Here is a 24,535-nt window from a genome sequence, read left to right on the forward strand (position 1 = left end):
GAGCAGCAAACTGGGATGAGAAAGGCCAGTTCCCATCACTCACCAGCAGTGACAAGGCCTGGCACCTACTGCGTTCTCAGTGTGTGCGTTCCTCCCTTCCTTCCTTTAACTGTCCTCATCTGTGAAGTGGAAGAGCAGTGGCTTGCCTATCTCCCGAGGTTTTCAAGAGAATGAAGAGAAATTATCTATGTGAAATCACAAGATAAGTACAGGCATTATGATCATTAAAATGCTACTAATAACTCCAAAAACAGAGCAGTAAATTCCAAACCTGATTTCCGAAGAATTCAGAATTGTGTGTAATCTCAAGGCATGACATGAAATTCTCTAAATAAAATTCATTTTAATTTATTTTATTAAAACAGCGGAAGGCAAAAAGGTAACTCTGATAAAATAGGGAACTCAGAAAGAGGCACATGTACTGAGGAAAATGAGTGTAATTTTAGAAATGCTGAATTTAGGGTATTGATACAATATTTGATGAGAAATATCCAACAGGCAGTTCAAATTCAAAAGAAAGGTCAACATGAGAAAAAGATTTGACAGTTATTCACAGAAAGATAAGAGGTGAAACAAAAAAGAGTGAAAGACTTATGGCAATATGGCAACGCAGATGCTCAAAGGGACCTAAAGCAACTTCATTCTAGATAAGACATACTTGGGGACATGCTGTTGGACACAAAGTAAGAGAAAATCTATTCCACAAAGTGCTTGATCAACAAGCAAACAGACTATTTTTTAAAAAATGAGAACTGAGGCTAATGTTGGAAGCAGGGAACAGAGAGGGAAATGGGGGCCAGCCCAGTGGTGTAGTGGTTAGTAAGTGCATGCAGTCCGCCTCGGCAGCCTGGGGTTCACAGGTTCAGATCCTAGGTGTGGACCTACACACTGCTCATCAAGCCATGCTGTGGCAGCATCCCACATGCAAAATAGAGGAAGACTGGCACAGATGTTAGCTCAGGGCCAGTCTTCCTCAGCAAAAAAGAGGAGGATTGGTGGCACACATTAGCTCAGGGCTAATCTTCCTCAAAAAAAAAAAGAAAATCACAAGAGCTTGTTTGTAGAAAATGACAATTTGATTCTAAGATTTCTGTGGAAATGTGAAGTACCTAGAATAGTCAAAATAATCATGAAACAGAGCTAAGTTATAAGATTCAAACCACTGAATTTCTACACTTACTATAAAACTACAATAATAATAAACTAAAAGTTAAAAAATTAATCAATGTAACAGAATAGAGTTCAGAAACAGGTTTTATTCATATGGTCAATTAATTCGTGACGAAGGGGTCAGGGCATGAGAATCAGAAGTGAAAGACATGTTCGACAAGTAGGAGGGGAACGACTAACTAGCCACACGAATAAAAGAATGAGCCCTGAGCCCCACCACGTCACACACAGAATTAGTACATGAGATGGCCACAGACGTAAACATCAAAGCCAAAGTTAAACCTACAAAGTTTCTAAAGACAGCAGAGGCGGACATTAGAAATCAGTAACTGAATGACATTGGAGAAATTCATAAATGTGTGTAAATTAAACAACAAAGTTAGTCAACCAGCCAAAAAAACCCCACAAGAGAAATTAGAAAATATTTGGAGATAAGTGAAAATGAAATCAGATGCCTAACTTACTGATGAATGTAAAGGAGAAACCCAGTTTCCCGCTTCCCGAGCAGGAAAAACCCAGTTCTTCCTCCTGTTTCTGTCCTGTGAGTGCCCTTTACTCTTGCACAGAACACGTCACTTCTGGCCACCAAATGTGTGGAGGTTTCTCCTGCATCAGACAACTGTCTGTGACACCAGCTGGGTGTCCTACAATCTGACTCAGTTCCAGCACCATCCACCCGGAGACAGGGTCAGAGACCACAGGTTAAGCGCCCAGTCCCACAAGACTGCTCCCACCTGACTTCAGATGCCAATCGCAAGCAGCAGGTCCCAGTTACCCACAACTTCTGTCTGATTTAGCTACAAATTGGAGGTTCCCACAACCTCCTCATCAGGTTCGATTAATTTGCTAGAGTGGCTCACAGGACTTAGGAAAACACTTAGGTTTACCAGTTCATTAAAGGATATGATGAGGATCCAGATGAACACTCGGATGGGAGAGATGTGTAGAGCAAGGCAGGTGGGCAGGGGCACACTGCTTCCGCGCCCTCTCTGGGCACCCACTCTCCATGCACCTCCACAAATCACCAATCCAGAAGCCTTCTGAACCTCATACTACTGGGATTTTTATGGAGGCTTCTGCTTGCAGGAATAAGCAATCATTAACTCCATTTCCAGTCCCTCTGCCCTCTCTGGAGGATAGGGGTGGAACTGAAAATTCCAAGCTTCTAATCACGACTTGGTCTTCCTGGTGACCAGCTCCCATCCAGGATCCCACTGAGAGTCACCTCATTAGAACAAGAGACGCTTCTGTGGTCTTATCACTTAAGAATTTATGAGGGTTTCAGGAGCTCTATGCCAGGAACCAGGTGCAGAGACCAACATATCTTTTCTATTATCTCACAATGAATCTCAGAAGAGAAATTTATAGTGGTAATAGCCTGTTTTTAAAAAAGAAAGATGGCAAATCAATAACCAATATTCCATCTTAAGAAACTAAAGAGAAAACTAAACCCAAAACAAGAGAAGGAAGGAAATAATAAAGATTAGGGAAAAAATAAATGAAAAAAGAATAGGAAAACTATAATAGAGAAAAGTTAATGAAACAATCAACAGAACTGACAACGCTTTAAGTCCAACTAACCAAAAAAAAAGAAGACTCAAATTACCAAAATTAGGAATGAAAGAGGGGACATTACTACCTATCTTAAAGAAACAAAAAGGATTAGAAGGGATTATTATAAAAGTTGCCTGCCAATAGATTAGATAACAAAGGTGAAATGGACAAGTTCCTAGATAGACACAAGCTTCTGAATCTCACTCAAGAAGAAATCGAATTCTGAATAAACATATATCAAGTAAAGAGATTGAATTAGTAATCAAAAAACTTCCCACAAAGAAAAGCCCCAGGACCAGATGGCTTCACTGGTGAATTATACCAAATGTTTAAGGAAGAATTACCACCAATCCTTCACAAATTCTTCCAAAAAATGAAGAGAGAACACTTCCCAACTCATTCTATCAGGCTAGTATAACCCCAGTACCCAAATCAGACAGACATCACAAGGAAGAAAAACTACAGACCAATATCTCTTATGAATATAGATGCAAACTTCTCAACAAAATACAAACGAAATCCAGCAGCAAATAAAGAAAGATTATACACCACGACCAATGGGATCTGTCCTAGAAATGCAAGCTGGATTCAACATAGGAAAATCAAGCAAGGTAACAGAACACATTAACAGAATAATGACAAAAACCACAACGCCATCTCAAGAGCCACATGCTACAACATGGATGAGTCTCGAAGATGTTATACTAAGTGAAATAAGCCAGACAGAAAAGGATAATTATTGTCTAATTCCACTTATATGAGGGACCCCATGTGGCGAGTGGATTCCGACTCCTAGTGACCTGTGTACAGCAAAGTGGTCTTTTTGCGCCGTCTTCTCACCCTCCGGTGCTCTGTCAGACAAAGCTCCACTGCTATTCATAGGGTTTTCATGGCCAGTTTTTTTCGAAGTAAGTGACCAGCTCCTTCCTCCTAGTCTCTTAGTCTGGAAGCTCCACTGAAACCTGTCCACCATGGGTGACCCTGCTGGTAGCTGAAATCGTGGTGGCATAGCTTTCAGCATCACAGCAACATGCAGCCGCCACAGTGTGACAACCAACAGACAGGTGGTGTGGTTCCCTGACTAAATAAACCTGGGCAGTGGCAGTGAGAGCACCGAATCTTAACCACTAGACCCCCAGGCTGGCTCTGAGGTACCTAAAGTAGTTAAATTCATAGAGACAGAAAGTAAATAGTAGTTCCAGGGGCTGGGGGGAGTGAGACATGGCGAGCCTTTGTTTAATGGGTACAGAGTTTTAGTTTAAGATGAAAAAGTTTTGGAGACTGACAGAGGGGATAGTTGCACAACAATGTGACTATCCTTAATGCCACTGGACTGTACACTCAAAAATGATTAAAATGGTAATTTTACGTTATGCATATTTTACCACTTAAAAAAAAATAGAGTAGTAGTGTTTCTAAGTGCCTTAGAGAAGCAAATATAAATCCTCTCTGGAAGAATCCACTTTCATCCCAGGGTTCAAAAAAGAAATCCTCATGGATAATTTTCCTCAAAACTTTAATATATAAAAAATTTTTTTAAATATCCACAAAACACAAAAGGAAACAAGGCACCCAGAGTAAGGGCTGGTAGAAACAAGAAATAGCTAATTTCAGATATTAGAACAATCATAGAATACAAAATGAGCATGTGTAAGATATTTCAAGAAATAAAAGACAGGCTTAAGAATATGGATAAACAGCAAGTTGATTTGAACAAGAACTAAAGAGAAATTTTGGAAATGGAAATTATAATAACTAAAATTTAAAATTCAACGTACAGATCTAACAGGAGATTTTACACATAGATGTAAGAAAGACTTAAGGAAATTATGTACAACACAGTACAAAGAGGCAAGGAAACAAATATGAAAGAGATGGATGAATAGAGTGAAAAGGTGTACCACGTGTCTAACTGGATTTTTAGAAGAAGAGCAAGACAATGCGGTAAAGGCACTATTTCATGATAATGGCTGAGAATCTTCTAGAACAAGAGGATACTAGTCTACAGATTCAAGGAGCTCAACAAATACGAAAGAGGACAAATAAAAAGAAATCCACATCTAACTACTTAAGTCAGAAAAACAGCAGAAAAAACACAAAGTAGAAGATAAAACAAGGACAGAAGCAGAAATCAATGAAATAGAAGACAAACATACGGTGGAGAAGGATGAAGAAAAATCAAAAGCCGGCCCTGTGGCCGAGTGGTTAAGTTCGCCCGCTCCACTTAAGCAGCCTAGGGTTCCACCGGTTCCAGTCCTGGGCGTGGACACGGCACCGCTCGTCAGGCCACGCTGAGGCAGCGTCCCACAGGCCACAACTAGAAGGACCTACAACTGGAATACATGACTATGTGCTAGGGAGCTTTGGGGAGAGGAAAAATAAATAAATAAATAAAAATAATAAATAATTTAAAAAAGACTTCTAGGGTGGATAGCTCTTTTAAAAAAAGAAAAGAAAAAAAGAAAAATCAAAAGCTGGTTCTGTGAAAAGACCAATAAAATAGCAAACCTGGGGTAAGACTGATCAAGCCAATAAGAAAAAAGACAAAGTAATAATATTAGGAATGGAAAGCAAGTATAACTCCAGATAACAGAAATTAAAGGAGAAAATAGATAATGAAAAATTTCAGGCTGAAACACTTTAAATCTTAATCAAAAAAACCAAATTCTTGTAAACTATTCTTAAAAAAATGACCCAAGAAGAAACAGAATACCTGAAGAGTGCTATATGCATTAACTAAAAGTGAATCACTCAAACACACACACAGAAAACTCCTCGCCCAAACAGTCTGACCATGAGCTCTATCAATATTCTCAGGAAAAGTAATTCCAGTCACACAAAATACTCCAGATGTCAGAAAAAGGGAATATTCTCCTCATTTAATAAGGCCAGCATAAACTTGACACCAAGCTTAATAAGCACAATATGACAACAGGAAAATACTAATGAGCAGAGGGCAACATATAAACAAATTGAATCTCGCAGTGTATAACAAAAGAGAAACATCCAATCTGGGTTAATTAATGTAGAAACACGCAACAAATACTTCACAACACTATCTTGCTAGACATCTGTTATGCAAAAAATCCATTTATTTTTCTTCTCCTTTTATCTTGAAACTTTCTACTTCCTGGCTTTCTCCCATCACATTCTTGTCATTTCTATTCTTTCCTCTTTCTCCTCTCAGTCCTCAATTCATTTAAAGAATTCGAATTCATTTCTTAACTTCAACATTAACTTACATACTAAAGACACATATCTGCTCTCCAGTCCACACATCACAATTAAATTTCAGACACAATGATATTTATTTGGCATGCGACCCACAGCTAACTCACCGAGAAATGCTAGAACTAGCAGGACAGAGCACTGGGGAAGAGGGCGGCGACACAGAAAGAGCTCTGAAGGTCTGCAGAGGGCCCCTCAAGTCTTCACCTGAGCACCGGCCAGTGCACAGTGCACGTGGGAGTGCACACAGCTGAGCTGGGAAAACACCAGAAGATAGTGGGCCAACCAGTCCGTGCAGCTCACACAGCCAGGGTGAGCATGTTCCCACCGCCCAGAGTGGGGAGCCTGGAACAGGAGGGTCTGGAGGACTGCTGGAGGGGCACTGTCTCAGTGGGGAGCCTGGAACAGGAGGGCTCCGGGGGACTGCTGGAAGGGCACTGTCTCAGTGGGGAGCCTGGAACAGGAGGGCTCCGGGGGACTGCTGGAAGGGCACTGTCTCAGTGGGGAGCCTGGAACAGGAGGGCTCTGGGGGACTGCTGGAAGGGCACTGTCTCAGTGGGGAGCCTGGAACAGGAGGGCTCCGGGGGACTGCTGGAAGGGCACTGTCTCAGTGGGGAGCCTGGAACAGGTGGGCTCCGGGGGACTGCTCCCAAGCCTACTGCCTCAGAGTCAGGGAACACCAGCCCTAAACTATGGCTGCTGTGGACCCAGTGAATCAAGTATAAAGAGCCGGCCTCGAGAGCTGTTTGTAAGTAACATAACTACATCCCCTAAAAATGCTCACACATAATTAAAGGAAGACAAAAAAATCCAGATCAAATAGGTAAAATTAACAATGTCTGCTATCTAATAAATATCCTCAGGCATTCAAAGAAACAGGAAAACAGCACACGTAAGTAAGACAAAAATCAATCAACAGAACCAACCCCAGAAATGATACAGATGATAGAATTAGTAAACCAGGCACCAAAAAACAATTATAACTATATTCAAGAAGTTGATTTATTATAACTATATTCAAGAAGAACATTCCATATGTTCAAGAAGGCAGAGTACATCATGATCAGCTGAAGGAGAGACGTGGAAGATATTAAGAAGACCCTAAACAAACCTCCAGAGATGAAAAACACAATGTCTAATACAAAAAGTGTACAAGGTGGAATTAATGACTGATTAGGTACCACAAAAGAAAAGATTAATGAACCTGAAGACAGCAACAGAAACTTTCCAAATTGAAACAGAGAGGGGAAAAAATAGACTAAAAGGAAAATGAACAGAACATCTGTAAACTGTGGGATAATTTCAAGCAACCTAATTAAGTGTAACTAGAATCTCTCAAACACAAGTGGGAAGAAAAGTAATTGAAGAAAACTTGGCCAAAATTGGTCCAAATTTGGTGAAACCTATACATGTACAGATGCAAAAAAGTCAAGGAACCCCAAGCACAAGAAAATAAAGAAAACTAACTCCATCAAACTTTTTAAAACTGGGGCCGGCCCCGTGGCCGAGTGGTTGAGTTCATACGCTCCACATCTGTGGCCCAGGGTTTTTCCGGGTCGGATCCTGGACACAGACATGGCACCGCTCATCAGGCCATGCTGAGGAGCATCCCACACAGCAGAGCTGGAAGGACCTACAACTGGAATATACAACTATGCACTGGGGGACTTTGGGTAGAAGAAGGAAAAAAACAAAGAAGATTGGTAACAGATGTTAGCTCAGGTGCCAACCTTTAAAAAAAAAAAAAAATCTGTTTAAAACTATTGAGAAAGAGAAAAATCTTGAAAGTGAGAGAAAAAAGATACATAATATTCATTGGACCAAAGATGTGAATGACAAAAACATGAATGACAGCTGACTTCTCACTGGAAATAATGCAAGACGTGTGAACAACATCTTTAAGAACTGAAAGAAAAACTGCCAACCTAGAATTTTAGGCCAGCAAAAATATCTTTAAAAAATGAAGGCCTAGTCAACTATACTTCAATAAAAAATAAACTAAAAAAGAAATGAAGGCAAAATAAAAACTTTTTTTAGATATATAAAAGCTGGAAGAATTCATCACCAGAAGACCTGCAGTACAAGAAATGTTGAAGAGGGGCCGGCCCGTGGCCGAGGGGTTAAGTTCATGCACTCCACTTCAACAGCCCAGGGTGTAACAGGTTTGAATCCTGGGCGTGAACATCGCACCGCTCGTCAAGCCATGCTGGGGCGGCATCCCACATGCCACAACTAGAAAGACCCTCAACTAAAAATACACAACTATGTACCGGGACCTTTGGGGAGAAAAAAAGTTAAAATAAAATCTTAAAAAAAAAAAAGAAATGTTAAAGAAAACCATTTTAACAGAAGAAAATGATATCAGATGGAAATCTGGAACTACTCAAACAATAAAGAGCTCTAGAAATTGTAAATATGTGGATAAACATGAAAGACTATTTTTTTCTTATTTTTAAAATTCTCTTAAAAGATAACTGACTGCTTGGGGCTGGCCCCGTGGCCGAGTGGTTAAGTTCGCGCGCTCCGCTGTAGGCGGCCCAGTGTTTCGTTGGTTCGAATCCTGGGCGCGGACATGGCACTGCTCATCAAACCACACTGAGGCGGCGTCCCACATGCCACAACTAGAAGGACCCACAACGAAGAATACACAACTATGTACGGGGGACTTTGGGGAGAAAAAGGAAAAAATAAAATCTTTAAAAAAAAAAAGGATAACTGACTGCTTAAAAACAACAACGATGTATTGAGGGATGATAACATCTAGAAGTAAAATGCATGACAACAAAAGTACAAAGCATGGAAAAGGGGAATTGGAATTGTACTGCCACATGGTTCTTCTTCAGAGAATGGTATAACAATTCTAGAAGGTAGACTGGGGCAAGTAAGTATGTGTACCGTAAACCCTAGAGCAGCCACCATAAAAGTAAGGCAGGGCCGGCCCCGTGGCCGAGTGGTTAAGTTCGTGCACTCTGCTTCGGCAGCCCGGGTGTCGCTGGTTCGAATCCTGGGTGCAGACATGGCACCGCTCATCAGGCCATGCTGACGCAGCATCCCACATGCCACAACTAGAAGGACCCACAACTAAAAATACACAACTATGTACCGGGGGGCTTTGGGGAGAAAAAGGAAAAATAAAATCTTTAAACAAACAAAATTCAGGGGCTGGCCCCAAGGCCGAGTGGTTAATTTTGTGCACTCTGCTTCGGCGGCCCAGGGTTTCACCAGTTCGAATCCTGGGTGCGGACATGGCACGACTCGACAAGCCATGCTCAGGTGGCATCCCACATGCCACAACTAGAAGGACCCACAACTAGAAATATACAACTATGTACCGAGGGGCTTTGGGGAGAAAAAGGAAAAATAAAATCTTTAAAAGAAAAAAAAATAAAAGTAAAGCAAAGCAGTATAGGCAGTAAGCCAAGACAGAAGAGAAAACAGAATCATGGAAAATAATCAAAAAAGAAAAACAGGCAAAAAGAACAAAAAAAACAGATGGAACGAACAAAAGATGTTGAATTTAAACCCAATAATATCAATAATCACACTAAATTTAAGTGGTCTAAATACTCCAAATAAAAAGCAGAGATTGTCAGAGTAGATAAAAAAAGTATATAAAATGCTGCCAACAAGAAACACACTTTAAACAGGTTAAAAGTAAAAGGATTGAAAAAAGATACCAAGTTAACAATAATCAAAAGAAAGCTGGAGTGGCTATATTAATATCCTATAAAGTAGATCTGAGAGCAAACACTATTACTGGGATAAAGAGGGTCACTTTAAATAAGCCAGCGAGAGAAGGATAATCTGTGTATGACTCCACTCATATGAGGAATTTAAAATTATGGACTAAGAACAGTTTAGTGGATACCAGGGGAAAGGCGAGGTGGGGGGAGGGCACAAAGGGTGAAGTGGTGCACCTACAACATGACTGACAAACATTAATGCACAACTGAAATTTCACAAGATTGTAACCTATCATTAACTCAATAAAAATTAAAAAAAAAAAAAGAGGGTCACTTTACCATGATAAAAGGACCACTTCATCAAGAGAACAGAACAATCTTAAACGTTTCTGCATTTAACGACAGAACTACAAAATGAGTGAAGTAAAAAGTGAAATAACTCATCCAACTCAATAGCAAAAAAACAAACAATCCAATTAAAAAACGGGCAGAAGATTTTTCCAAAGAGACATACAGATGGCCAACAAACACGTGAAAAGATGCTCAACATCATTAATCGTGAGGGAAACGCAAATCAAAACAACAGTGAGATGTCACCGCACACCTGTTAGAATGGCCATGATCAAAAACACAAGAAATAACAAGTGTTGGTGAAGATGTGGACAAAAGAGAACTCTTGTGCTCTGTTGGTGGGAATGTAAATTGGTGTAACCACTATGGAAAGCAGTATGGAGGTTCCTCAAAAGATTAAAAATACAACTACCATACGATCCAGCAATTCCACTTCTGTATTTACCTGAAGAAAGTGAAAACACTAACTCAACAAGATATATGCACCCCCATGTCATCACAGCATTTTGCTTGTAAAAGGGAGAAAAATACACTGAAGGAAAAGAGCCAGGAAAGCAGAGTATCAAGGTAAGTAAAAGAGGAAGCAAGTTAGCAAAATTGGCCAAGAGAGCAAAATGTTACAGACATAAGAAAAAGGACAATGTCACAAGTCTAAAACAACCAAAGAAATATTCTGAAAACTCTGCAAGAATAGAAGGCAGAAATGAAATATACATTGCTCCTAATCAAGAGCAAATACTCCCAATGCTGACATTCAGGTCACCTTGAGAATTAAAATAGGAATCACAACTACCATTCATCAACCATTTCCCACATACCAGGTATTGTGCTGAGCACTGACATGTGTTAGCTCATTTACAGCAGTTTGTAAAATTAATCCAAAATATCCCAAGTTAAGCTGATACAAATATCAACCTTAGGAAGCATGATTGATAGTATCTGTAACTAAGAAAGCTTAAGCTCAATTTATTTCTATCCAAAAGAAAGAATATGTTAATGGTAAAAAAAAAAAAACCAGTCATGAATGACATATAAAATGGAATCTCAGAGAGAGAAAGAAAGTACAGCATTCTCCAATACTATCTAGGAGACAAGGAGGCAGGGACGACTGTGTGGCAGATAAATCCCACAAGTGGAAATGGAGGAGACAGCAGGCTTCTATAGTTCAATGACACTGGCCATTGATAAACCCAACTTCTCTCCTTGCTCTAATTCCGTGCCCAAATGAGCTTCTGATTGTAATCTGCTTCCCATGTAGCTTTGCTTAGTGAACATCTGTACTGCTTAATGATCACATTTCTTACTGTAAACTGGCATTTTGGTTTATATATTAGTCTCTAGTGAATCAGTTCCCTAGGCTTAATCATCTCCGGGTGTACTAACAAATCACATTTTTAAACCTATAAATTCACAACCCAGACCCTAGAATGTATGTGCATACAATGGTACTGTGAAGCTCTAGGAGTCGGGCTGGGGCAGAAAGCTGGTCTCCCCTCTATCTTGCTGAACACCTCTTCAAACCACAATACTTTTTAAAAAGACAATTAGCTGAGGGGGCTGGCCCCGTGGCCGAGTGGTTAAGTTCACGCGCTCTGCTGCAGGTGGCCCAGTGTTTCATTGGTTCGAATCCTGGGCGTGGACATGGCACTGCTCATCAAACCATGCTGAGGCAGCGTCCCACATGCCACAACTAGAAGGACCCACAACGAAGAATATACAACTATGTACCGGGGGGCTTTGGGGAGAAAAAGGAAAAAAATAAAATCTTTAAAAAAAAAAAACAAAAAACAATTAGCTGAGTCTGAGCCATCTTCTGGCCCTATAGACAAGGCTCTACCTCGGTAGCATCCCACGGCACCAAGTGAACCCCTGCGACGCTAAGGCAGACCCCGGAAGAGGACCAGCGTTCTCACTACCACTGAGGGGCTGTGCATTAATTGACAGCTTTCTGATGAGAAGGGTACCAAGAACCTCTAATGAGATTATGTTGAAAAGCATTTTAGCACATTAGAAATATTAAAGAATGGGTCAGTCTTGCAGAAGACAGAGATGAAGCAAAAAACACTATTCCCAGCTGCTATGGCACGAGGGCCAAAGAAGATATGGAGGAGTCAGACAGTGGGACCACAGGCAAAGTCCTTAACCTGTCTGGGCCTTGGTTTCCTCTTCTGTAAAATGAGGACAGGGGATCAGCTCATCTCTAAGGTTCCTTTCGATTATAAACAAATCTACCGTCAAAAATTAAGAGTCACCCCCCCAAACAATACAGTACATTTCTTCCCAGGTGGTATCTATTTTACCTCCATTACAAGAAAACAAGATCCAATGAAATTTTTAAAAATTAGCATATATAGGGGAAAAAAAATCAATCAACTACAGTGGTAATTTGAGAATAAAAACAAAAAGGAAGACCTACATGTGTCTTTCATATCTGAGGGTTTCTCGGATGGACCATGCAACCTGGTAGGGCGAGGCCTGCTCCGAGGCCTCCAGCTCCTCTCCGCTCTCTTCAGACCAGTCCAACCCTGGGAAAGAGGCAAGGATACTGCAAGTTAGAAAAAGTTTACTTTTACTTAAAATTTGGATTAAAAGCTACCCAAAATACATAACCCACCACCTACACCAAGTACTATCACACTGTGAATAAATGCTCCTGATGCATTTCATCCCTCTTCTGACAAAGATATTAACAATGAATGTATGACATACACTTAGGTTCAAAATAATGACATCATAACAAAAAGGCTGTACTCCAGGGGCTGGCCTGGTGGCATAGCGGTTAAGTTCGCGGGCTCCACTTTGGTGGCCTGGGGTTCTCTCCTGGGCGCAGACCTAGCACTGCTGGTCAGACCACCCTGTGGTGGCGTCCCACATAAAGTAGAGGAAGACTGGCACGGATGTTAACTCAGGGCCAGTCTTCCTCAAGCAAAAAGAGGACGGTTGGCAACAGACGTTAGCTCAGGGCCAGTTTTCCTCACAGACACACACACAAAAACAGGCTACATTCCAAGGATGAACTTCTTTCGTTGGACACTTCACAAATGGAGTAGATACAACACAAGGAAAGAGCTAGAGTTCAAGTGAGAAAAAAAGGGTGGACTTTCTTAAGTATCAAAACATCATACACTAAAATAATGTCAGAAAAACATGAAACATATTCAAGATGGTGGGAGAAAAAGACTAAAGTACGTTCAGGCAAGAAAACAGTGAAAAGGTGCAGCGAGCCGCTCTCCACTCAAGAAGGACGAGCCGAGGGTAAGCTGTGGAGGCAGGCACGCCTCCCTCCCTGCGTCCTCTGAAGGGACAGCCCCGGCTCCTGCCCACCCCAGGGAGAGGAAAGGGGGCTTCGCAAAGCTCTATTTCTTTCTATGTGGCTTGGGGTTTCCTTTAATTCTTTTAAGCAATAGCTGCCACATTTTGCATTCCATTTTGAAAAACAAATTTAGAGGGAAAAGGAGAGAAATATAGGATGCACAATGCTTAACTTTATTTTGTTAAATGCTATTACTTTTAATGATTAGATAATTGTTAGCTTCCAACATAAAGGTTTTACCTTTTCAAAAAGTTTTCCGTCTTGAAGAGGTCTTGATAAACACTAATGTTGCACAGCCTAAAGCACAACGGTGTATGGACTACATCACTTTAATACACTCACTCCACTAGAAAACTTTAACCAGATACCTTGATAACTAGTACCCTATGCCTTCCTTCTAGAGACCCTCAAAAATCAAGAGCATCTTCATTAGACTCAGTTATGTTAAAAAGGACCTCACAGATTTCTTCCATAATTTAAATGAGTTTACATGTGCCAAATGGGGAAATAAAAGGTTAATTGAAATGCAAATTACAAATGCTTAAAATTAAATAACGCATTGCCACTGGCATAAAGAAACCTCAAATCTAATTCCAAGATGACTATCTAAAACGTCAGGTCACCTGAACAAGAAGTTACTTCCTGTCAACTAAACTAATCAGTAATTTGTTTAAAAAAAAAAGTATAAACAATTTAGTGATCACAGTTGGATCAGGTGAGGTCTTTGAAACAAAGTGTCACTTAAGACACCTTTAAAAGTCAGAATGTGAGTTACCTTTTATTCTTTCTGTAGAAGTAATAATAATTTCTACTAAGACACCTATACTTTCTCTGAAAAAGTCAAGATCAAAGTCGTAAGAACTAAGATGGAAGTGTTTCTCCTGCACTGAAATTAACTGTCCACTAGAGAAAACCTTTGATCCTGGCTTCATTATCACCAGTTTTAATGTAACTAACTGAGACAACCAGCCCGGACAGGACTGTAAAAGCTAATTACAAGACTATTTTTCTTTAAGTATTTTTGCTGACACGAACACAGACTATGCTTGGTCATAACAGTGCATTACAATTTCTGGTTTCTCCAAAATAAGCCTTGTCTTGAAAACCTGGGCCCCTAATATGCGTGAATTTAAAAAAGACTAAAAAACAATACTTTAAGTTTTCATTCTCTTCAAAATGATAGAAAAATCAAGCCCTGAACACAACATTAAATTTCAAGTTTCGAAAACTAAAAAATTAGCACATCCATAAATAAATCAAGTTATAAATAAAAAGTTAGCATGTGAGATTGGTAAATGGTGGAATAAGAGGCAGGCATTTGGGAAAAACATAGATCTCTGCCTGCAACTAATGCCTAGAGTTCCAGATAGATGACTGAAACGTAAATGATAAAAAAAAGGATTCAAAAATACAGGTGGATAGAGTGACATACTCTTGGAATGAAGAGAGCCCAAACAAGGGGGAAAAAACCACCGAAAGGAAAAACTCCTAAAAAAAGGGAATAGATAAGACATTTTAACTTCTAAAGTGCAAAATCATTACACTAGATATTGAAAAGCAAATGCCAAGGGGAGGGAGCAGAGCAGCAAACAGGAAATGCGTATAAAAACTTACAATTGATAAAGGAGAGAAACTCTTCAATAAAAATGGATGAAAATAGTGAAAAGCCAAAACAGAAACACAAATGACCAAAAAAAGCGTATGAACAAATACTCCAAACTAGACTTAGTGCACACTAGCGGTTCTCACTCCCAGTCTGGCCACAGACCCCAGGGCTGCCTGAGACCGCCCGGAGCTCCTTAGGTCACCACGGGCTCAGAACAGTGCCCGCCTCCTCCACGGCTCTGGAGGGGAGCCTGCCGTCCCCGGCACGTGCTTAAGACCAGGACACGGGGCTCATACGAACAAAAACCAACAAGTTCTACGAAGGTCCTTGATAAGTCTCCTGTTTATTTTAATAAATCTGATTCTCTGATACTCCGTGTGACGGAGGGTGACACACACAGGAAGGCCTCTGCTGTACGCAGACGGCGCGCTGGTCTCTTGAGGAGGAGCGCTCTCATGCCCATTTTAATGGTGACCCCAACTAGCCGCTCTTCTCCATTCAGCACTGTCTTTATTTGAAAGAGTGACTGACAAACCACGGTTATGGGGACTCGGAGACTTGGCACTAACTTTTATCTAAAATGAACACATGAAACCGTCACTTCAAGGAAAACAATGGACAGTATTTGTTGCCAATGATAAAAATCAAATTTTCAATGAATGCTTGATTTCTTTGAAAACTTGCATTCACCACTGAGAGTATGACAACCTCCTAACGGTTAGACTTCTCTGATGAGACTGGTGGCAATATTAATGAATGGGATTTAAAAATTTTGTATAATATAATATGTCAACTTTTGGAACATCTGTAAAACTCAGTAAACCAACATTTTCCAAATGACCAATACCCGATGTTACAAAAGCATGCATGGATACAAGATCCACTCAAAGCACAAGGTGGGTCAATGGGTTTTAATGTAAGAGTGTGCAAAAGTCCTTGATGTGGTTTCAGATTCCACACCGCAAGTAACCTTTCAGGAGCTACCACTCATCAAGCTGTGGTGTAGAATCAAATAAGGAGAACCACAAATATTTGAAAAAAGCTATTAAAATACCCCTCCTTTTTCCAATTACAAATGGATACGGCCATATTTTTATCTACAACCAAAACTACAAATCACGACGGTCAAATGCAGAAGCAGATATAGGAATCTAGCTGTTAAGATTTGCAAAACAATGTAAAACAACGCTGCTCTTCTCATTACATTGTTTTTGGAAACCAGTTATTTTTCATAAAAAGAACAAGTTAACATGTAGTGAGTTTGCTGTTATTTTTAAATGAATTGGCATTTTAAAAATTTCTCAGTTTTAACTTCTAATTCAGTAAATATCAATAGATATAACTCACACAAAAGCTCCATGGCGTGTTGAATAATTTTTAAGAGAGTAAAGGAATTCTAAGGCCAAAAATTTGAGAAATACTGATGTAAGATACGCAAATCAAAGCAAATTTTTATCAAATTTGCAAAGGCAAAATAATAATTATAATATCTAATTTGCAAGGCTGTAAAGCTGCAGAGAAACCGTCCTTCTCATACACTGCTGAAAGAAGCGTAAACTAACAAAATAATTCTGGAGGGAAATTGGCAAGACCTCAGAAACCTTTTCAAAAAACGCAAAAGGCTGGAAGTGGCAATTCTGTTTCTAGGACTCTATTTGAAGGAAAAATTAAAGATACGATGGTAATTATTTTACTGCGAGACCGTACAGCTACAAGACTTTCTAATGATCTAAACTGGAAACGACTTCGAGAGAGCTCAGCTGTGGCGAGTTATGCTGTGTGTGAAAAATTACTAACTTGATAATACATTATGAAAAATTTTAAATCAAGTTACAAACTGTATGTATACCAGAAACCAAATTTTATATGCCTGAAAGAATATACCAAGGTATTAACAAATGGGTATTAATAAGGTTTGGGGTGTTTTAATTTACTATTTTTATCCACATTTTTTTCTTTAAATTGTATTAGTTTTTTTAATTACCAAAAATCACACAGGGTTTAATAGCAGATGAAATAATACAGAGCTATATGAGAATTAATGCTCCTGCCTCCCTAAAAACACCTCCTGTCTGATTCCACTCTGCGTAGCAGCCACTGTTAACAGCCTGGTAGTGCACATCCATTCACGGTTTACGTGTGTGCACATCAAACAGGTAACCATCTATCCATGCGCTTGATCAACAGATATACTGATGTCCTTTATTTATTTATTTATTTATTTAAAAAATGGGATAATACCTCTTGTTTTCTTTCTACTTGCTAATATATCATGGGCACATGCAGGCAAAAGATACAGATTTTATTCATTCTTTTCAGTAGTTGCGTAATACTTCATGAAACATATACATACCATAATTTACTCAAGCTCTGCTATCGGCTAAAAAGGTTGTTTGCAGATTTTTAATACTGTAAGCAACGCTGCAATAAACATCTTTGAACACATACTGTTACAGTCTGACACTTTTTCTATTAGGGGCTAGAGTCCCAAAAGTATGTGTTCTGACTACACACATACTTTTAATTAGTTGATACTGTCACATGACTAACCAGCAGTGTATGAGATCCCATCTCCTCATCAACACTGGACATAATTTTTGCCAATCTGATGGTAATTCACTGTTATCTTAATTTGCATTTCCCCACCTGCTATGGGGATTGAGGTTTCCATTTGTTTACTGACCACTAATATTTCTTCTTCCTCTATTTCCATCCTGTTCCCATTTTTCTATTGCTGTCATATGTCATGCAAATAATTTTTCCTAAAGTTAGAATCAAAGCTCATACCACATTCAAGAATAAATTTCAGATGAATGAAAGGTTTAAATAATCAAAAACAAAACAATCAGGGGCTGGAACGGTGGCGCAGAGGTTAAGTTCACACACTCCACTTCAGCGGCCGGGGGTCCACCGGTTTGGATCCTGGGTGTGGACCCACGCAGTGCTCAGCAAGCCATGCTGTGGCAGCGTCCCACATATAAAGTGGAGGAAGACTGGCACAGATGTTAGCTCAGGGCCAGTCTTACTCACCAAAAAACCCCCCAGAACCCCCAATCAAACTATTAATAGAAAATACAGAATATCTGTATAAACCTGGGATCAGAGAGATTTTCTGGAGCAAGACAGAAAGCTCAGAAGCACCAAAGGACAAACAGACCTTTAACTAAGGGAAAGTTTCATCTGTATTTTTTCACTTTTAAATCATGAACAGGTATTGCTTTAGGAATTTTTTTTAAAAAGTCGTTTTTTAAAAAAACTGTCGGCAGATATTAACACGGCTATCATTATTCCAAAGTCCTCCGATAAGACATGAAGAGAACTTCAGCAGACACCCAGGTCCTGAACTGACAGAGGCGCACGACCAAACACAGCTGCCACCACTACCCCGAGAAGCTCTGACCGGAGTTTCCATCCCCAGCTCCTCGTTCTGAGTCCTGCTCTCCAGGCATCACCCCCAGCAAGCACACTGACTTAAGGTGGCCCACCTACAGAGACACTCTTCCAGCGGACCCCGCTGTCCAAGCGTTCTTCCACTCCCATCATGCGTGGCAGGGATGAAAACAAAGCCTCGTGCCAAAGGGCACGTCCTGTCACATTACACATGGACGTACACATGTGGTAAAACAGATGATAACTCACCTAAATGGGGAAACAGGTCCGCGTCCAACTGATGGCTTTGGGCGCACAGTTTCACCAGTCTCTGCAGCCGGCTTATACAAGAGAAGTGTGGAGAGAAGGCGGCGGCTCTCATGAGGACCCGGTCGGTCCTGGGCAGGTCGGCGCCAGGAGCCCTGCTGGATGGCAGGAGGGGCAGAGGCCGCCTGTGAGACGACTGCCTCGCTTGTGCTATCGAGTGTGTGGTGGGGGCCACTCCCTGCAGTGGTAGGCTGGTGTTCGGAGGCTGAGGTGACTTGCAGACTAAACCCTGCGGTGGCGCTGGAGGTTTTATACATGTGGACACAGGTGACAGGTGGGAGAGCTGCTGCGGAGGCTGCTGCTGCGAAGGTGCAGGAGGGGGACTAAAGTGCTCTTGCCGGACTTTCAGAATCTCTGTCTCTCTCTGGCGCTGCCGGTTCTGGGCCAACTTGCTCTGTAGCTTCCTTCTCACGGTTGCCCCTTTCTTTAGGTCATCGTCTTCCTCGTTGAAAGCAAATGGGTCTTCCAGCTCGGTTTCCAGGTAGTGGAGAGGGACCCTTGCCCCCGGTGGAGAGAGGGACATTCCATCCAGTCCATTGGGCATCTTCAAGGCCACCGTGGGCACGGTCAGGCTGAAGGCCATGGTATCCATCTGGTGCCTGACCTTGACCTCATCTAGAGGATCATTCTTTTTCTTCCTCTCTTTTTTCGGGATAAAGCCAAGTACCTGCAAGTGGCTGTTGCAGTACCTGTAAAAACATACACACAGGGAAATGTTCATGATACATGTTAGGAAAAGCAGAATATAAAACTACATACTGTAAACCGTGAGTCCCAGGATGTTAACAAGGCATGACTACAGCAACTCTCGCCTTCATGGATTTAATACATGCAACTTCCACTACTCTCGAGCAAGCCTCAAGTCTGCAATTCTGCTAAGAAAAGGTGAGCTGTACGTGTACAGAGGCTGCCAGGCAGAGGCAGGCCATTCAAATAGTGAGAGGCCCTGGATAACTGTCCCGCTACTGCTTCTCACACCCTTTGTTATTCTCTATTCAGAGCCTACAAGTGCGCACGTTCAGCTTCTTGGCAGCCCGGGGTTCGCCAGTTCGGATCCTGGGTGCGGACATGGCACCGCATGGCAAGCCATGCTGTGGTAGGCATTCCACATATAGAGTAGAGGAAGATGGGCACAGATGTTAGCTCAGGGCCAGTCTTCCTCAGCAAAAAGAGGAGGATTGGCAGATGTTAGCTCAGGGCTAATCTTCCTCAAAAAAAAAAGAAACAACTTGCCCAAAACCACCCATCCAGAAAGTGACAGAGCTGAGACTTGAACTAAGAGTCAAAGGTCATGAAGACTCTTCTTAGTCTTCAGCAACGAGCAGGCTTCTCTTATATACTCACTATTCGTAAAATAGTAGGAAGGGACCAAGCCCTTCTCGTGCTGGGAGAAGAGCGTGCACGTCGTCCCAGGCACCACGCTGGAAACCTGCGGAGGCTTCTACCCAGGAAGCAGTGGGGTTTCCAAGCGCAGTACCGCACCATGTTAACAAGTACGCCGTACGAACAGTACTCCACACTTAAATAAATTTGGAAAATGCTGGCTTAAACAGCATTAGACTACGATTCTGTTGTTTGCTTCAGTTGTTCTGCCAACTTCTCAAAGCATTTTGTATAATCATGTGCATTATTGGGGCCGGCCCTGTGGCCAAGTGGTTAGGTTCCCGCATTTCGCTTCGGCGGCCCAGGGTTTTGCAGGTTCGGACCCTGGGCGCGGACATGGCACCGCTCATCAGGCCATGCTGAGGTGGCATCCCACGTGCCACAACCAGAGGCACTCACAACTAGAATATACACCTATGTACTGGGGGGATTTGGGGAGAAAAAAGCGAAAAAAAAGATTGACAACAGCTGTTACCTCAGGTGCCAATCTTAAAAAAAAAATAAGTATGCGAATATGAATTTCTAGTATAAAAGAACAACTTTATAGGGCAGTGACTGCTAATGAGTTCTTTGGGGGGATGAAAATGTAAAGTGAGACTGTGGTGACAGTTGCACACCCCTGTAAATATACTAAAAAATCCTAAACTGTACACTTCAAATGGGTGAACTGCAGGGTATGTGAATTACGTCTTCATTAAGCTGTTTCAGAAGAGAGTAAATATATAGCAAACAAGGAAATTTCTGGGCAAATATACAGGTAAAATTATAGCAAATTTAAAATATCATATAAAATAACCAACTTAATATGACTGCTCATTGCTGAGAAACCGAGGCTACAGGAATGAGCCTTAAGTCCCTCCACTGTACAAATATTAGAAAGAGGACTTTGCTTTTTAATTATACCAGCACTTCTACTGAACGTAACACTACCCTGTTTCAAAGCAGTGTCAGCATTTATAACACACACCAGGTAAGTTAGACATCAGATACCAAGAAGCTTTCTCTAGCGGACCAACAACCAGATAATTCTGTCAATTAAAAGTCCTTAGGAATTTGTTTTCCAAAACAACGCATAAAACCATCTCAAATCCCTAAGTGTTCAAAGAGTCACTGCATTAACGACGATGAGAGCTTACTGACATTTTCCACATTCTGTCATATACTATAGCTCTAACTATCGATATTTATACACAGGCTTAGATAAAGTTTTACATGAATTCAACCCGGATTTCTTGAGGTAACATAAGAATATTACTTCCTACTAATGTTTATTTTAATCTACTTTCAAACAACCCCACAAACGAGAAAAATATTAATATCATTTGCATTCATATGGTCTTGGACCAATTTTGAAAAAACATATATAACTTAGCATTTATTAAGCACAGTTTCTCTTGATACAGCAACACAAAAGTCCTTTCGCTTCTTATCTTGTTCTAAAAAGAAGAAATTCCTTCAAGTCTAAAGGTGAAGACACATGCCTCAGGGAAAATATTCTGGAGGAAGTCGAGTGACTCTTACTTCACTTCCTGCTGTGGGCTATCAACACTTGCTTCTGCCGAAATGAAAAAAATCCAAGGTTGACACCTGCAACTGTGATAAACTGAGTTCAAGACTAAATTGGAGAGTTGTGTTTATAACGGAGCTTGAAGTAAGAAATTAATCCAAGTTCCTCCATTCTTCAAGTTAAAGAAGGCAGGATAAATTACCCTTTTCAGCCAGCTTAAACACACCAGGCAGGCATGTTTAGCCTAATACAGCGGTCCCTCTCTCACCTGAGATTAAAATTTCATCCCTTGCCTCACTAAGCAGCTGTTTCTGACTTTCAGGTGTTGTCATGTGAAGCCTTAAGTGCTCATTCTAAGAGAGTATTCCCAAATCACCACATTATAGTCTACTCATTTTGATGGGATCTCTAACAACACAAATTATTTATTTCACCCTAAAAGTCTAAAAATTGCTCACCATGACATATGAAATACATGACTCCTTTTCAACCAATTTATGCAGGTGGCATTTGCTGATGTCTAGGAACAAAGATGAAGGGTAAGGGGGTATGTACGTGTGTGTATATATTTTAAAGACGGAAGTAAAAAGTTAAAATCTTTATACCTAAAGACAAGTTTTTGAAATTTTTTGGAAAATAAGCATGCATCTCTCTGTAATATCCTACAATGATCAACATGGTTTCTGGATGACTAAAGAAAAAGAGATATGAAAAAGAGATTATGTGTGAAATATAGTGTGAATCTTCCTAAGAATATGAAAGATGAATAACCAGTATAAGACTCCTTCTTTAAAAACACCTCCACGTGTTATTTTTTTTAATTCGGCAAAGCATAAATTTGTCATGCTAGTGCTAAAGCCTACTCTTACTATGAAAATACAGTTTCTAAACTATGGTAAACATACTCTATATGGAACTCTTTCTAGCGAAAAGAGGCAAGATTATAAAACAGTGGCACACACCACTTAGAAGTGTGATAGGAAGAAAGTCTTCTGAATGATTCAAGTAATCATTCTTTTGAATAATTCTTTTTCAATAAGTACATTCTCTTTGCTACCTTTCAAGCACAGATTTAAAAATTCCAAAATTATTATCATTAATGACAACACCTAAGTAGTTCCTATAGTGTCTCTCGTTTAGCAGATGACAAAACTAAGTAGACGTCAGGAATTACTTCACGAGGCTGCAAACCAAACACGTCAGTACCAAGACTTCAAGCAGCAATTCTGAGGAGAAGCAGTTTTTAAAAAGCAATCCTAAAAAGTCTATTAAATCAATTTAAAAAAAATCAGAAAACAAACATACTTTTCAAATAACTGCCCAAATTTTCTACTCCATTTTTTCAAAATTGCTCTCTCTCATCTTTAGAAGCATTCCAAAGTTTACTTAGATTACTCCCAGAACTCAACATTTAAATTCACTACACCAAAAAAAAAAAAAAAAAAAAAGGCAAGAACAGGACCAGTCCCAAGCCTGCTGACGAAGTCAAGGCTGCCCGCGCCGTGGCTCTTACCTTCGGTCCTCGGACTTGGGGATGGGGTTGGTGCAGCGCTGGCTGTTGTACTTGGCCACATATTCACATTGCTTGAAGGGGGCGGTCTTGTCCTCCAGAACGTGTCTGATACAGAAAGCGTAGCCGTTGAGTCGCCGCTGCTTGCACAGTTTGGGGCTATATGAGCACAAGGGCTTATTGTCAACCTCAGAGAAGTGTATATGTTTCCCTTCATACATCACGTGACTCGATTCCTTGTGAACATCAGCTAAAAGACCACCACAAAAAAAGAAACCCAAATGGTCAATCAGAGAGGGTAAGGCGGAGGTAAGCTGAGAATTTCACTGAGGGACTCCTGGCCCCCCAGCCATACCTGGTCTTAAATCTTCCGCAATGTTAAGAGAACCCCAGGATACCACAGTTTGCAATGCTGCAGAATCAAGATGAAGCAGATTGTCTACAAAAATATCAAAAGGCCTAGTTAACAAACAGAAATAAGCAAAGCTCGGTCACCTGGGAAGTAAAATAGTGGGACGTCACCCTTCCTGACAGGATGGGTTCTCCACTGTAAGGCAATGCCCCAATACTGACTTCCAACCACGAGGCCTCGGCACGCGCCCGCTCCCCTGCCCTCGGGCGGGAGCTCACAGTGCTCCACTTGCGTCCGTGGACACCTCGCTGGCGTCCGCGGACACCTCGCGGCCAGGCTCTTCCACCACACACCGCGAGGCGGCGGGGCCTGGCCCACGACTGGCAGCCGCCTGCCACCCTCGTCCAGAACCCACGTCTCCTTACAGTGCCAACGGAATGAACGCGACACACCTGAAACTTCCTTCAGAAAGTCTACATTTTTTCATATGTTGACAAAATATTTGGCAATTTGTAACAAATGTTTCGATGAAATACAAAAAAAGAGCAACTTCTTGTTTTTTAAAAAAGCCATTTCCCGGGGGCCGGCCCCTGGCCAAGTGGTTAGGTTTGCGCGCTCCACTCCAGGGGCCCAGGGTTTGGCGGGTTCGGACATGGCCCCGCTCATCAGGCCACGCTGAGGGGGCGTCCCACACAGCACAACCAGAGGCACTCACAGCTAGAATATGCAACTATGTACCGGGGGGTTTGGGGAGAAGAAGAAAAAAAACATTGGCAACAGTTGTTAGCTCATGTGCCAATCTGTAAAAAAAGAAAAGAAAGTCGTTTTCCCGCTATTATTGCCCCCAACTTACCCCTTCCAACCTACAAACTTCTTGAGTCCAAAGACTAGTCTCCCGAGCACACTTCCACCATCCGCTTCAGGGCTCTGCACCCCGGGCTGCTCCCCATCACACTGAACGGGACAATAATCGCGGCTTATGAGGCCGTGGAGGCTTAACCAGAAATGGAAGGAAGCACTCACTCACACTCACCACGCTCCGCACAAAAGCATTTCTACGCTAGAACACCATGCAGTCTACAGCAAGACTGAATCAGTCACCCGGTCCACTCGGGAGCGTGGCAGGCCGATGGGGTCTACCCACTTTCTCCACTCCAAAAAGTCACCCAGATGGCTGATGAA

At 41.3% G+C, this 24,535-nt stretch overlaps 1 protein-coding gene across 6 annotated transcripts in view; it reads right to left on the reverse strand.

Moving 5' to 3' along the window:
* INO80D (INO80 complex subunit D) overlaps positions 1–24,535 on the reverse strand; it is a 63,502-nt gene that overhangs the window by 23,671 nt on the left and 15,296 nt on the right. For 5 of the 6 annotated variants that reach the window (XM_070508450.1, XM_044768344.2, XM_044768345.2 and 2 more), the window contains exons 2-5: positions 23,357–23,440; positions 23,005–23,251; positions 18,545–19,290; positions 12,403–12,511 (exon numbers count right to left, since the gene is read on the reverse strand). In XM_070508450.1, the coding sequence (XP_070364551.1) occupies positions 12,403–12,511; positions 18,545–19,290; positions 23,005–23,251; positions 23,357–23,440 (1,186 nt within the window). The remainder of the gene's footprint in view (positions 1–12,402; positions 12,512–18,544; positions 19,291–23,004; positions 23,252–23,356; positions 23,441–24,535) is intronic. The other variant, XM_044768346.2, reaches the window with a different exon arrangement.

Source organism: Equus asinus, chromosome 4, assembly GCF_041296235.1.
Source record: "Equus asinus isolate D_3611 breed Donkey chromosome 4, EquAss-T2T_v2, whole genome shotgun sequence".
In the NCBI taxonomy this organism is placed as follows: domain Eukaryota; kingdom Metazoa; phylum Chordata; class Mammalia; order Perissodactyla; family Equidae; genus Equus; species Equus asinus.